Below are 15,324 nucleotides of genomic sequence, written 5' to 3'. Positions count from 1 at the left end.
CTACACGTGCAGCCATGTCGCCTGTGTCCAGGACAAATGTCCCTTAAAGGAGACAATAAAGGCTGACCAAGTTATCCACTATCTAATCTAGTAAAAACATGAGCATTAAACAAACAAAGTAATCTCAAAACTACTCAAAATATTAGTTACTCTTTACCCGATGATGTTTAATGCATTATCAGTTGCAGGTATTCAATCAAAAGGGGTTTCTGTTTCTCCAAATCATTACTCTAAATTACTCCCAACTGCTCTGCTCAGTGGCTACGTTCACCTCTTCAAATCTGTCTGCTTCCATATTTAATTTTATTTTTTAATGTTTAAAATAAACAAATCAAATCAATGGTTTTCATTGGCCTGTTTAATTTTATTAGCTTCAAAAGTGCAGATGAAAGGTTCGTAAATTAATTCAAATTTTATTCTACTCAGTGGTGAATTTTGATTTTAAAAGTAATCAAGAAGATTACATTGTGTAATGCATATTTAAGTTCCAGTAAACTTACAAATATTATCCAAAAATGACTTGATTACAGTAATTTGAGTAGTTTTAATTTATTTCTTCCTCCCATGTGAGATTATATCTGTGATTTATCTCCACTAAAACTAGGTGAAGTGAAGTGAATGTAGCTCGTCGCGCTCACAGCTCTGAAAAACTAGATTTTTAAAAAAGGCAACAGCAGCATCTCTTTCATTAAAAGTGTATGTTACTCTGGACAATCAGATCACGTTTCACTAACAGAAGAAAAGTCGGTTTGAGTGTAAGAAACACTGACTGACGGTGTAACAGACTGACCCGCGCTCAGCGTAGCAGGAACAGTCGTGTAGAGCTGAAGTCAGAGCTAATCAGGCTGCTGTCAGACTCTCCGTGTCCAAACCGGAACATAGAGAACCCAGTGGAGTTTTGTTGCTAGAAGCACATTCATGGCTCTTTGTAAAAGTTTCTGTGGTTCTGTGTAGCCGGGTTAGCTGCTCAGAAAGACTGAGAGGCTCTCTGGTGTGTGTGTGTGTGTGTGTGTGTGTGTGTGTGTGTGTGTGTGTGTGTGGTGGCAGTAAATGGCTGTAGCCTTGTTGTTCATCATGTTAATGTTACAGGTTACTGATAGCTTCATATTTTAGCCAGGATCTCAGGGCTCCTGCGTTAAAAAGACTCCAGCTCACACAAAAATACCAGCCTCCATGACTTTTCTCTTCGTCTTTCTCTTGTTGCCACTTTTCTAATTCATGCAACGCAGCCGATTCTCACAGAAACTAGAATTACCAACCGACCAACAGCCAACCAGTCAAACTGCCATTTACATCCATGTTGACCTCTTCAAGACTGAGGATTTAATCAACACACCTACAATCACACCTACAAAGTTTGCCCAGAACTTCAGCATCACAAGTGACGATCAGCTAACCTTTAATGTCCAGGTGGCTTGGATAGCTCAGCTGTGTCATTTCTCCCTGTACAACATCAGGAACATCGGACCCTACCTACCTGAGCATGTAGCACAACTCCTGGTTCAGGCTCTCATAATATCGCATGCTGACTTCTGCGACTGTACGTTCAAATCTCTGCAGATGATCCAGAACACGGCAGCACGTTTGATTTTCAACCAGCCCAAAACAGCGTGTCACCCCGCTGTACAGAGCGCTAAAGACCCAACTCTTTTGGCAACACTTCTGCAATTGATTGACTGATAATAACAAAAAAATCCAATGCATCCTTTGCACTCTCTGTATTACCTCCTGCACTGCCTGTAGGTACCCATGTTCAAACTTTGCTTCATGCCACAAACTGTTTTCTCCTAACTAGATCCTTGCTTGTTTTGTTATAAATTGTAAATTGTCTATCCAGACTTGTTTTGTGAGGTCACAGTGAGCTTTGGCTACCAAATTCTAACCAATTGAGTCTAAGTTTGAAGGAATTCCCCCAAGACGTTCTTGGGATTTCACATTCACAAAACATAAGGCCACGGTTGTCGCCACTGTGAAGGCATAAAAACACAGACATTGTGCAGAAAATCCCAAATAGCAGTTAGCTACTTTGATGTGATTTGTTGATGTCCTGACAGGTACGGTGGACAGCGAGGGTCACATTACTCTCAGTCGGTAAACATAAAAAAAATACAATTATATAAACCTGGCCTTCTGCTGTGATTCCAAATGGTTTTTCTGCCAAATCTAAAATTTAGCACATTTGGCTCCTGGTGGGTGTTGATTCTGAACCCCGATGTCATCACTGCTACTGTTTGGAGCCAATCAGGATCCACTATAAAACTTTGACAAGTGTGTTGTGAGGTCAAAAGCATTGAGAATGGACATTTCAGTGAAGCAGGAGACATCTTTTGTCTTTCTTTCTAGTAGGAAAGAAAGTAGTTCCAGTAGATTCTACAGCAGAGAAACTGTAGTTCCCTCCTGGTATGGGGAAACCATTTCCCACTCAGATTATTATTCAAAGCAGAATCTGTCTTAAAACAATCTTTAAATTATAAAATATAAATCACACTCAAGGTTTCTCATGATTAAATACTGAGGACACGTCCTCTACAGCAGATGCTAATAATCATGCACGCATCACAACATGATGCATCAAAACACATCATCCCACTAAGTGACACGCAGCAGGAACACAGTCACTGTGACAGACAGACGAAACCACCCAGCGAACCAGTAAACACATCAGATCTCATATCCACAGCCTGACCCTGCAGCAGCGCCGGCACGACGCTGAGAGGAAGTGGCAGGCCATCAGACCGACAGAGGCGTGTTTGCAGTATCATAACACGCCATCGTCATGTGATTCATCCCGGCAGCTGTTTGTGTCGGGTGCCGCCGTGCAAATTACAGGTCACCGGCTGGGGAGGGAATGAATAATTAACAGGCCCGCGATGGGTTCCCTGGCGGAGGCGGCACTGACGACGCTGGCTGTCAGCCTGTGTTGTCTCACAGGGGCCAGACAGACATAAATCAAAGCTCCGGGTTTAATTCGGCCACGCGGGCCGGACCGTCTGCCTGTCACATAACCATCAGCCGCACAGAGAGGATTGTTTTACAGATTCATCTCCAAACAGAGAGGCTCAGACCGGACGTAAATCTCCCATCACCACTGTCACGCCAGAGCAAACTAAGTGGGAGCGGTGACTGTGGCGCTGTGCGGGAGAATCTGCAATGAACTAATGGCGAAACATAAATAAAGTTTATTTGTCTGTTAAAGCATTATACAGGTCCCCTTCCAGCAGGAGGCAGCCATCACTGACACCAAAAGTCACTCCTGCTCGAACAAAGTGACACAATAAACTAATGTTCCCTCTGAAGGAAAATGGAAAATAAAGTCCTGAACTTTACCACACAGAATTCCATGAGAATATACAAAAAGAATATACATAGATATGAAATATACATGATTTGTCAAATGTTTTGAGAACTCCTATCAACTTTAAAAAACTAAAAAAGACCCAGTATATCCAGTATTCTGTGTGGTTAAAGTCAGCTCATATAACGGCACTTTCCCATCAAAAAAAGTCCATCTGACAGTAAGGAAAAGCAGGATAAATATTCTAAATACTGCATACACTTAACGGATACTGGTTTTAAAACAGGATTAGAGCAGTACGTTGCTTAGCTTCCTACACTGGTACACCTGCTGCTTCTCCAAACAGCTGCCATCTACTGTAGGTAACACACTGACTCTGGACCTCATACAACCCCACTTTAAAAACCCCAAACTATCCCTTTAAATACTATTTAAGTGATCAATCGATTATCAGATCTGTTGAATAATTTTCTGTTTATCCACCAGTCATTTTAGCACTAGAGTTCAGTCGTCCATACAGTAGCATTAATACAAATCTTCATATGTTTAGACTGAGCTGAACCTCTGACCCTGGTAGTTTTGGTACTTTGCATCAAGTCTTCGAGTTGCACCGGACTGCATGATGAAATCCATCCAGCTGTAAATCCCTCAATCCACATATTTTCATCCAATTAAAGTGAGCCGCGGCGGAGCGCATGTCAGGTGATGTCAGAAATGATCGTTCGCACACGTCGTCACCCTGTCAGGACCCGAATCCGGCGGAAAAAGTTTGGAATTCCTCCGCATGAAAACAGACAAATTCGAGGATAACCAACAGTGACGGAAAAGTTTGAGCGTTGACAGCTTCGATCCAAACACATAATGATCAGCATTAGCAGCCTCCAGGAGCACATATCAGTCAAACGCACACACACACACAGACACACACACACACACAGGTCAGAGCAGGTTTAACTGTCTTAATCCAGTGTGTAGAGCTGTCAGCAGCTCTCAACCTCTGCCTTATTAAACTCCTCTCAACCTCCTCTGCAACCTTCATCAGCTGCTGTTAACACTCATGAAACAAACTGGGTGTGTGTGTGTGTGTGTGTGTGTGTGTGTGTGTGTGTGTGTGTGTGTGTGTGTGAGATGAGGAGATATGTGAAAGCTTAACTCGTCTTAGTGAAACATCCTCACTGCCCTTTTAGTCGGACTCAGTAAAGTGCCGTCAGACAGCACCAACAAGGCTGTTTGCAGCATCTGGAAGCTCTTTGAAGAGTCTGTGGCGTCACTCCATGTTCTTTTGTTATTTCAGTATGCATGACTTCGTTATTTTGGTCGGTATGAGTGTGTCTGCCGTGTCCAGGAGTGGATGAGTGTGTCTGCTGCATCTGAGCTGAACCCTCAGTAACTCCAGTTAGTCTGGGGACACGCTGGAAGACTTTCAGACACGTGTTCACTCACAGGGCTAAGTTCTGAAGCTACTTTTGAAAGGAAAAATATAATCAGTAACACTTCAGTCCACTTCTAGTCTCAACAGTTTGGCTGTGCCCACAATTCAGCCCATGTCTCTCTAAAGTAGGATCTGTCCGACTTCAGCCAAACTTCATACAATATTAAAAGCTCTGCAGGAAGTAATAAATTGTGTCTGATGCGGGTTTTTTTTTACAATACAAGTTTAAATACCTTGTTAAAATGGCTTACATATAGCTCTACACCTTGCCTTCATTTACTATGCAAGGATTCATGAATATTCAAATAGCTCCGCCCTCTCTGAGATGATGATGATGATACTTGGTTTTTATTGGGGCTGGGATGACACGCACATCTCCTGATTCAATACTACAATGCCAATTTCTAAGAATTGCGATTCTACAAGTATTGCAATTCCACAGTTCAATTAATTGTGATTTTTGTTGTTGTTGTTGTTGTTGCTTTTTTTAAAGGTGCTATATAAAACATTTACCCTCGAGGCTACTGTAGAGCATCTCAGACAAAAACAGATGCAAGGTTTGTTTTTTCAATAAAGTTGGGGGGGAAACCGTCGTCTGAACTCACAAAACTCACATCAAACTGTCAAACTAGGACGTGCTGATCAATCATGGATCAGGATTTTGTTACTGCATTGTCTATTTCTTACTTAAAATGTTTTTCTGAAACACACTTAGTGACTGATTAGTTGTAAAACGAGAAACACTGTCTAGAAGGGAACCCCAGATGTGTGAAAGCTCTAAAGAGAGTGATCATTTTAACCAAAACTATGAGCTTCCCTGAACCATAAGTTGGTGTTTTCTGTCTCTAATCCTACCCAGATCTTCAGCAAAATGTTGTCACAATAAGTTAATACACCATGCACAATAAACAAACAACACATAAAAATCTCAGGAGCGTTTAACAGATCTAAGGTTTCCATGTAGACACAACTGTTTCCAGCGGAGACTCCTGAAAGTCAAATCAAACTAAAGGATCAATATTCTGTTATTGCATCACCTGTTTCCACCTAAGAAACATATTTTAGCTGTAATTTGGTAAAGTCACTCACCGGGCCGCCATGTTGAAAATGGACAGGACTCACATGCACGTGCACCAATGCGCACAAGCTCACATGCACTAACATGCACACGTGGTCGTCCCAGCTAAACAGAGACAACAGTAAAACCACAGGAAGTGTGACATCACTCTCTACTCAGGAAGTCAGTACTCCATATGTCTTTACAATGCTGACATCTAATGAGGTTGAATGTTGAATTTGGCATCTTTAACACTCGACCATGAGGGAAAGTACAATCATACATATCTAGAAACTGTTTGATGTGATTATTGTTATCCAAAAACAATTCAACACCAAATGTCAAAGGACGAGGTGTCTGAGATTAACACTGGGATGGAATATCATCAAGAAACATTTTTAAATTTGTCAGAAAACACTTATGTGTCTGTTTGGAAAGCAAACAACATATTTTATTAATTAATTTTAAGAACTTGTTGGTTAAAAAACCTCATGCAGAAGCTCTAAATTATTGTCAGAGTGAACATTCATATAATTATAAGTATATTAAAAAGAACACCGGAGGCTTTAGAAGCGCTCACACAAAAAATATAAAGGGGATTAAGGGCAGACATTAAAGCATTCATGTTTTCTTTCACCTGCTTTATTTTAATTAGCTTTCTGTAATGTTGGCATTGTTAAGGAGACTTGAAAAGGAGAATATCAATTAATAAATGTCGCTTAAGTTCTTCATCCTACTAAAGGATTAAAGGGTTTAATAACTTAACTCAAGGTTTATTTATGTAGTTGTTTGTCCAATAATCCTGCCAAGTAAGAAAATGTGAGGTGTTAAAGTTGGTGATTTAAGTGATTCTAAAGAGATAATAAACTGCTTTTATTACTAATGCATGACAGTTTTTTAAGCATAAACTAAGATTAAACTGGAGTCATGGATACTGACTGTATCACACTCTGCAGCAGGTTCAGTTCAGATTCTTTTTCTGTTAGCTTCAGTTAGCTAGTTGCTCCTGCCTTGCACCGCTCTCAGCTAGAAGAAAGTAATCTTTAGTCACCTTTGTAACATTACATACATAGTAGTTGGTATCAGGTTAGCTGATGAAGTGATTTGGCAAGCTAGCCTACTAACATATCGGCTAAGGTAGTATTTTGTCAGCGATAATATTAGCGAGCAAGCAGACTTCACCTCTAAGCTAACGTTAGCTAAGCTAGCATTGCACACTGTCCACAGAAAATCTGTCCAGAGTCCTTCACAAAGAAATCAATCCAATCAATCTGTTATACACTCTTAGAAATCAACGTGCTAGCTAGAACCGTAAACGGTTCTTTGGCTTGTCCTCATAGGAGAACCCTTTTATGTTCCTGTTAAAATCTTTTAGAAAGGTTCCACTTGGAATCTTTTCAAAGAGTTATGCTTAGAACTGAACATAAAGGGTTATGCCATCTGTGAAGGTTCCACCCACAACCCCATATGAGTGGTTCTAAAGAGAACTGTTCTCTGGTGTAATGGTTCCAATAAGAACCCTCTGTGGAGATTCAGTCCAGAACCTTTCCAACTTCTAAGGGTGCCAACAAGAACCCACACAGGGGGTTCTACCGAGAACCTTTTTGTATTCCAATAGTTTTATCTAGAGCACACTCAGGGGTAGAACCCCTGGGTAGAACCTCAGCCGTTACAATCTGTTCACACACCGGCAATAGACAAATGATTGATGGATGTAAATTGCTGCAGAATCTTGCGTCTTTAAAATTCACCCAGTCTGACTAGAGTTTCACAAAAAATGAGGAAAAAAAAAACTTGCTCTTTACGTGGTGTAAGAAATTAAACAACCTTCAAAAGGGTCAGAATTAAGTGGAATGATGAGTCACTCTCTGGAAAAAAAAAAAAGAAAAAAGGTATGAATAAGGTGTTTTTGAAGTCTGGGACTTTAGAGGTTTAACTTTGACCTTGTCGTCTTTACAAGTACAATACAGAGAAAAGTTTGTCGTAGAAGCAAAATGCACAGAAATGTTTTTGGAAACATATAACACAACCTATAGTCAGTATTTGTGTCTGTATCAGTAAAAAAATCCCTTCTGTCTTCAGTCAGAAGTCTGAGCCAAAGTTTCGTGTTCTGAGGCTCCTGATTAAGAAGTGAAAATGAAAGAGACTGCGATGCTAATGGGCAGAGAGAGGCAGACCGGGGACACCATGGTCTCTGTAACCAATAAAAAAAAAAAAAAAAAAAAAAAACATCTACCAATCAGCCGGTGAGTTTTGTGAGAAGTTGCTGTATCAGAGCCAGCGGGCCGGTCAGCTCTGTTCTCCTGCTGCGTCTCATTATCTGAACTGTGGAGCTCATTTCCTCACGAGAACGCCGTGTAACAGGGCTGAGAACAGTTCCCACCTCCTCCTGAAGGAAATCCAGGGAGAAGAGCGTGACTCACACACACACACACACACACACACACACACACACACACACACACACACACACACACACACACACAGTCCCTGCAATCCAACGCACTCACACCAAGAATAAAAATAGCTATCTGCAACCTAACCTTAATGTGTTCTTAATGCCAGTTCAAATGCAAGTCGAGACCAATTTCAAGCCAACATTAAGCTTGAAAAGTTAAAATACTGCAGTGAAGTCGGCTTCAGAGGAATCACACAGATCTCTCACAGGGGAAATAATAAAAAGACTCCGTCTTTAAACCGTGGAAAACACATTCAGCACTGAAACACTGTGTTCCTTGCTGCTAGCGCTCACAAACACAACATTTCATATTAACCAAATTAAGATACAGCTGTAATGGCTCTGCACAGCTGTACAGATGTTTCCTCTTGATTAGACCTCTGCTGAAGTTGAATGTGTAACCAAAACTGCCCACTACACACTGCTGACAAACACAGTACGCAGTATACATGCTGTATGCAGTATAAAACTGTTCGATTGATTTTTATCTTGCAGCATGTTAGGCCAGGTTTCAGGATCATTCAGGACAGAGAATTCTTTCCACTGACTAATTAACAACAACAGCGTTTCTAGTTCTTAGAACTTCATCGTGTCTTGTGTTCGTGTCTCGCTTGATCTATGAGCCTCAAGTTAAAGTGAAAAAAGTACAGCCTGTGAGATGTACTTAAAGTATAAAAGTAAAACGTTGCTGAGTGTTTCTGTGCAAAACTAACTGACCCTCACCTTTTCTCTGCAGTTTCGCTGTTTCATTTTGTTCAGTTTGTTTTGTGTTGTTGCTTAATTTTTGTCTTGATATTTGGCTTATTACATCTTTTATGTTTGTTTTTATTGCGTTGCATCTTCTACAAATATTGTTTTAGTCTTATTAGGTCTTTCACATACTTCCCTTTTGGTTTATGTCTTTAATGCACAGTTTAGTCTTTTATGTCTTTTATGTTGTTTTCATCTTGTTACATCCTTTATGAACATTATTTTCATCTTGTTTTGTCTTTTATTTATGTTAAAATTGTTAAAATTAGTCTTGATGTTGAAGGTAGTGCACAATGATGTAAAAGATATTTGTGTGAGGGAGAAAAATAAATACTAAAGTAAAGTACAGATACCTGAAAAATCTACTGAAGTACAGTAACAAAGTGCTGTAGTTCTTCTGTTAAAAAGGCACAATTGATGATCCAAATGTAAACAAAATGGCAGCTCATAAGACTGAACTCCGGTGGAATCAGATGTTACAGTTCAGTGACTCAGCATATATTGATTCTTTTTCTGTAAGATTCCTTTCTTGTAGTTCTGTTTCTGGAGGTGTTCAGCGTCCAGGCTGTTTCCAGTTTGAAGCAAAGAAAGAAAATTTAAAAAAAGCCCTCAGCTCGACTTTGAACAACTGCCACAGCGCTCTCAGCAGTTTGACATGTTGGTTTCATGGTGCGCTGCACCAAAATCCTTTTTGCAATTTGTTCACCCACCTGGCAAACATGACACACGGCGCCAGCAGTGATTGGCCACTTCAAATCTGCTTTTGTCATCAGTGGGAGCCTGTTCGTTCAGCCGTGCAGACGAACCGCAGTCATTAGTGGGAGAAAGCCGCACATGTTGTACACAACAACTGCTGAAAGTCACCTCAGACACAGAAAAGAACAGCTGAGGAAGTGTTGTTGAGCTTCTACCTGAAGCCTCACAATGAAGGGTCCTGGAGGAAAACACTGACGCTGTATGAGCCAAGTGCATCGCTAAATAACTAAAGTTCTTATTTAAAAGTGTCCTGGAGACAGTCCATGCTAGGGGTGGGAATCTTTGGGCACCTGCCGATTCGATTACGATTACGATTCAGGGGCTACGATTCGATTATAAAACGATTATTGATGCATCTTTATGTATATTGATGCACTTTTTCACAAACACATTTCTTTTTGTCTCACTGAATAAGCATTCGTCACTTGCAATTTTTAAAAACAGCGCATTTGTAATAAGAATTCATTTCGATTATATTTTATTAAACTATTGGAAATATGTGCAAACTGGAAAGTACCAACAGTAGCCACTAGTAGCCGCAGCAACAGCAGCCTGCCGTCTCCCAGAGTCCTCCGTCGGGTGGAATCGAGTTACGGCTTCTCATGTTTGTTGTGTTGCCAAAGTATTTTATTTTAGCTCGACACAGCTTACATATAACGTGGCTCTTGTCCAGTTCGCTTCCGCCGTCGACGTTGTAGAAGCCGAAGTGTTTCCACACGGCTGCTTTTAAATTAGAAGGAGCTGTTCGGACCTCATGGCGAGGTGGCTGCCGGTCGGCCATGTTTGTTTTCCGCTGTGCGCGTGTCGCTCCAGGTGCGCGTCCCAAAGTGTCCCGGCGATGACGCGTACCGCGCTTCTTAGTTCCACATTATTTAGAAGCTTCTGTATCACTTTAATTAACAGATTTAAATAATCGAAATTTGGACTTTTGTGAATCGATTCAGATTCGTCCACGTCCGAATCGCGATGCATCTAAGAATCGGAAATTTCCCCCACCCCTAGTCCATGCTCTGCAGCGTGTTTTCTGCACCAGAAGGACACCCTGGACGTCACTTTGTCACATTTTATCTCACATAGGGGCGTCCAAGAGGGCACTTTTGCTGCGTGCTTTTCAAACATGGGGACACACGGGGGACGTTCCCGCTTCCCTTTTCTTTTATGTTCCTCTTTGTGTTCTGCAGCCTCCTTTTCACCTTTTTTTTAAATCATTTTTTTAATTATTGCAGCAGAACCAGAGATATGGTCATTTTATTCCATATGTATCCTTGTCAAAATCTAGCGCCTACATTACCCACAATGCAATGTGACCACTGATAACTGGGTGGGAGATTGTGAGCTATGGTTGTAGCCATGTCTCAGGTTTCTTATTAGTATGCAGAAGATTGCGATGTGATTGCACGGCGGATTTGCATTTCTGTTCTCTGTGACAGTCATGTAATATTTAAGAATGGTGGAGAACCTCAGTCTCCTGTGTGTTTTCTTTCCTTCTGGATCTGGTTTTATTTAGTTATTCGATGCCATAAAAATGGAGTTTCATGCCGTGATTGACAGCTACATGATATCATCAGTGCAAGATGGCAGCGCTCGTATCTGAGATGTTTTGGATTAATTTTTGTACAGATGGAGGAAGTCTATCTTTATTTGTCTGAGTGCTCCACACCAACAGATTAGTCTTCAATCCCGTCCGATGCTGACTCAAGTGACATCACTTAACATTAATCAGACTTCGCTCAGCTCCCTCTGGAGACACTAAAAGCTTTAAATGACTTTTAAAAACATATCCAGCAGATCTTATGAACACCTGGAAACACACACGATAAAAATGATGTCTTTCCCCTTTAAATCTCCGATGCATGAACGTGGTTTAAGGATGTAGGTTCGTCACAGGAGGCTTCCTCCCTCCTGTCCATCAAACACCTGACACACTGATTGGCTGGACAGAATCTGCTGTCAGTCAGTCTGAAAGTCTCCTTCAGTGTCTCATCACAGTGACGCGAACATCCTCTGAACCTGACAGACGATCAACAACCGGTTATAATCGACACACGCGTCTCTGGTGACGCTTCTGACAGTGAAAACTACGAGAGGAGGAAGTTTTCATGTAAAGTCATATGAACCATGTTGATCAGTTCGAGCACTTTGATTGCTTCATCAATAAATTCTTCCTAATGGTTGCTTGTAAAGGACAGTTTACAGGATAAAGGAAAGTCCCTTTCCCCAAATAATAAAAATATAAATAACTCCACAAAGATAGTCGAGTTTTCATGAAATCTGTGACTAAATACATGTGAAATAAATGAACATGACAGTGTATATTTACATTTTAAAACTGTTAAGACTCACGGTCTGTTATTTTATACCATAAATATGTTTGATTTCTTTCTTATGTTAAGTAGACTGAGTTTGCATTATTTTACACATGAATAGAATGAATCAATTAATTACTATTTTGAACATAAAATAAAAATAAAGTGTCTGAAAAGAAGTAAAACTTTCGTACCCCTTTCTCACTTCTTCTCTATTAACTCATACATCATAGTATTATAATATAATATAATATAATATAATATAATATAATAAAATTTAGTTATACAAAATATAAAAATAGGAACTCCAGAAACATAAAAACAAATAATAATATGAGAGATTTATTCATGATGGTAATAATTAAGGGATTTTTAAAATGCTTTTCGTGCATATTTTTTAAGGTTTTTAATAGATTATTACTGCAAAAGTTGCATTAAATGAGCCTAAAGTATCAAATAACCCCTGACTGATTAAATTTGACTTAATTTAATAAGTGCTGGTTCTCAGTTAGCTTTTATTAATCAGGTAGAGACGACAATAACAGAGTTAAAACTGAGAAGTGAAGTCATTTGCAATCAACCTATTCTGTCTGTTGGGTATAAGGATGTGATGATAAAGACAGTTGAGTTTTCAGACATCTGTGACTGAATATATGTAAAATAAAGCACCAGTTAATATGGTTGTGTGATGTTATACTTTGAAAAAGTTAAGACATAAAATCCATTACTTTTTACCTTTAATATCTTCAATCTCTGCATTATATCAAGAGTAATCTTTCATTAAATCAGACGGCCGGGTTGCCTTTATCTTACAAAGCAGGGATCATATCCTAAGAGGGAATTTTATAAAGCAAATTTACGACTATAATCTCCCACTTATAAATGCAGACGTTCGCCATATTAAAGAGTAAAAGTATTCAGTCATAAAATCTTCCATATTTCTACCTTTACAGAGTGTTCTGTGTTTGTGCAGGAACACAGTAGTGATTTATTTTTTCCACAAGGTGATGCCAGTTAATCTGATTAGAGATCTGCGTGATGGAGTGAACCTCTTGACTGCAGAGTGATACGATTAGATGTGAGGCAGCTGTGTTGTTTCTGACTAACAGGCGGCTGCTTCACATCAACCTCGGGATACCTTCAGTTTATTACACTGGAGCGGTGATATAAAAGATATTAGTCTCTTTATCAGTGTTAGTTAGAGAGGCTCAGTCAGATTTTCAGTAATTTGTTGCTGCAGGCGGAGGACGGCTGCTCCTCACCTGATGAAGTCCCCCTCCAGGCCAATGACCCGCTTGATGATCTTCTGCTGGGGATTCTTGGGGGACCTGAGGGGACAATAAACATATACACAGCAATGAGCGTAAAACCCAAACAGGAAAGCACAGCCAAATAAAAATCATACAAGTGTGATGTAGTAAGCTATATGGGAGCAGCTCTCTTCAGGGAGATGGCGACTGTGCATTGAGATCTAGTTTAAGATCTGACGGGTTTGGATAATCCTTTACAGTCTGAGTACATTTTCAGACTTTTGTGTTGATTAAAGCCTCCAACTGTTGCTGGATCAAACCCAAGCTGCTGTTAGACAAGCAAGAACCAAGGTCACTTTTAAAAAAAAGTAGGCATTATCAGAAAGGAGTTTTGGTGCCTAAACCCAAACAGATGCATCTGTGGGCAGCTGTGGACACCACAGACACGTAGGAGTTGTATTTGCACAAATCCACTTTCAAGACTTGCTCCATACAATTGGTGTCTGTAGTGACCTCATCGACAGTCTGCAGGGTCACAACAAGTGATAACAAAATTTACATCATGCAAACCCTAAAGTACTTGCAGAAGCAGGTTTTATTTTGAAGGTGTAAACAGGTGTTCCATATTTTTGCTAACTTGACTTTGGAATTAGAGATGCAGAAAACATTATTTTAAAAGTCATGCTGAATGTCATGGAAAAACAACATAACTGCATTGTTCAGTCTGACACTGTGTTCATGTTAGCCATTTTTTGCTTAGGTGGGGAGTTATTTTGCCCTAACCAATCAGGAGCATCTGATGTGTTCACTGACACCACTTGCAGTCGACACAGGAGATGTAATAGGAATTTCTCGGAGCACCGATCAAAGCATTTTCGTCGTGTCAATTGAACGAAATTTCCGCAAGTCAGAACTGGACAGCTGCATTGGCCTCGTCCACACTTGATGCCATTATTGTTTGGTATGGATTCTTAAACTTGGTTGTTTTTTCGACTGAGAAACGGCTTTCAACAAGCACATCGCAAGACGTTATTAAATCACTGAAAAAACCGAAGATGTGGGGGTCGATTCAGAGATCAGGAGCCAAGAAAGGTTGTTGAACATCTGAACATTTTGAAGCTGGAAGCTGAGCAGTGTGATGTCCAGTAACTGCCTCCAGTAGGGATGTCAAAAGAACTGATGATTCTTCACCAAGTCCAGAAAATTCTGATTTTTCTACCCTACTATACGTACCAGGTATGCAATTCTTCTGGACCTGACAGGGACAACATATATGCCTACAAGTGTTCAAGTCTCCTGATAAATGCCAAAGAAGGAGAACGCCAACCATCACGACAACAACACTTATTAATAATAAATTTGCTGGATCTAATAGGCTTTGCAAGCAGTGCTGTTCACACAGAAGGACTTCTAAGATTTATTCAAAGAATTCAAAGAATTCAGATCATGTAGACATTACACTAGAAAAGTGTTGCAATGTGTTATCCTTGTTATCTTTATCCTGAAATACAACTTAGCATGATTTTTGTTCAAGACATCTGGCATTGTGTTGCAAACTATGTCACCTGCAATGGCTAAACGCTAAAGGCTACCATGTTTCGGCTAATGTAGCTCGTATTTGTAGGCTAATGCCCTGTCATCAAATTATGCACATGGGATTTATATTTTGTTTTTGTTTTTTACCTTGGTATCGAAATGGGCATCGAGAATCATGGAAGCTCACTGCAGCTGGTATCAAACATCACCCTACAGTCCACACAGTAACCACCATCAGTATCTGTGAGTCCAAAGGAACTTTGCATGGTGAACAATCAGCCTGTCCGCACCAGAAAAACAATCGTCTGAGACAAATGTGCAAGCAATTTATTCCGACTCATCCAAACTGTTAATTGTAAGGCGGTGACCTCTAGTGGGCGCAGTAATTATGACAGGAGAAGTGTGAAGAGTGAGAAAGTTCACAGGTGGTTGAAGGTGGTGAGGTGGATGGCAGCTCAAATCGAGTAACTTTCACCCACGAGAC

The 15,324-nt window shown here is 40.3% G+C and overlaps 1 protein-coding gene across 1 annotated transcript in view; it reads right to left on the bottom strand.

Annotated features, from left to right (window-relative positions):
* immp2l (inner mitochondrial membrane peptidase subunit 2) overlaps positions 1-15,324 on the bottom strand; it is a 193,317-nt gene that overhangs the window by 18,594 nt on the left and 159,399 nt on the right. Inside the window, exon 4 of the mRNA XM_084733709.1 lies at positions 13,317-13,382. Coding sequence (XP_084589835.1) covers positions 13,317-13,382 — 66 coding nt within the window. The remainder of the gene's footprint in view (positions 1-13,316; positions 13,383-15,324) is intronic.

Source organism: Lutjanus erythropterus, chromosome 13 (genome assembly GCF_056507025.1).
Source record: "Lutjanus erythropterus isolate fLutEry1 chromosome 13, fLutEry1.hap2, whole genome shotgun sequence".
Taxonomy (NCBI): Eukaryota; Metazoa; Chordata; class Actinopteri; order Lutjaniformes; family Lutjanidae; genus Lutjanus; species Lutjanus erythropterus.
The sequence above is the reverse complement of the archived record's forward strand: the minus strand, read 5'-3'. Positions and strand labels throughout refer to the sequence as shown.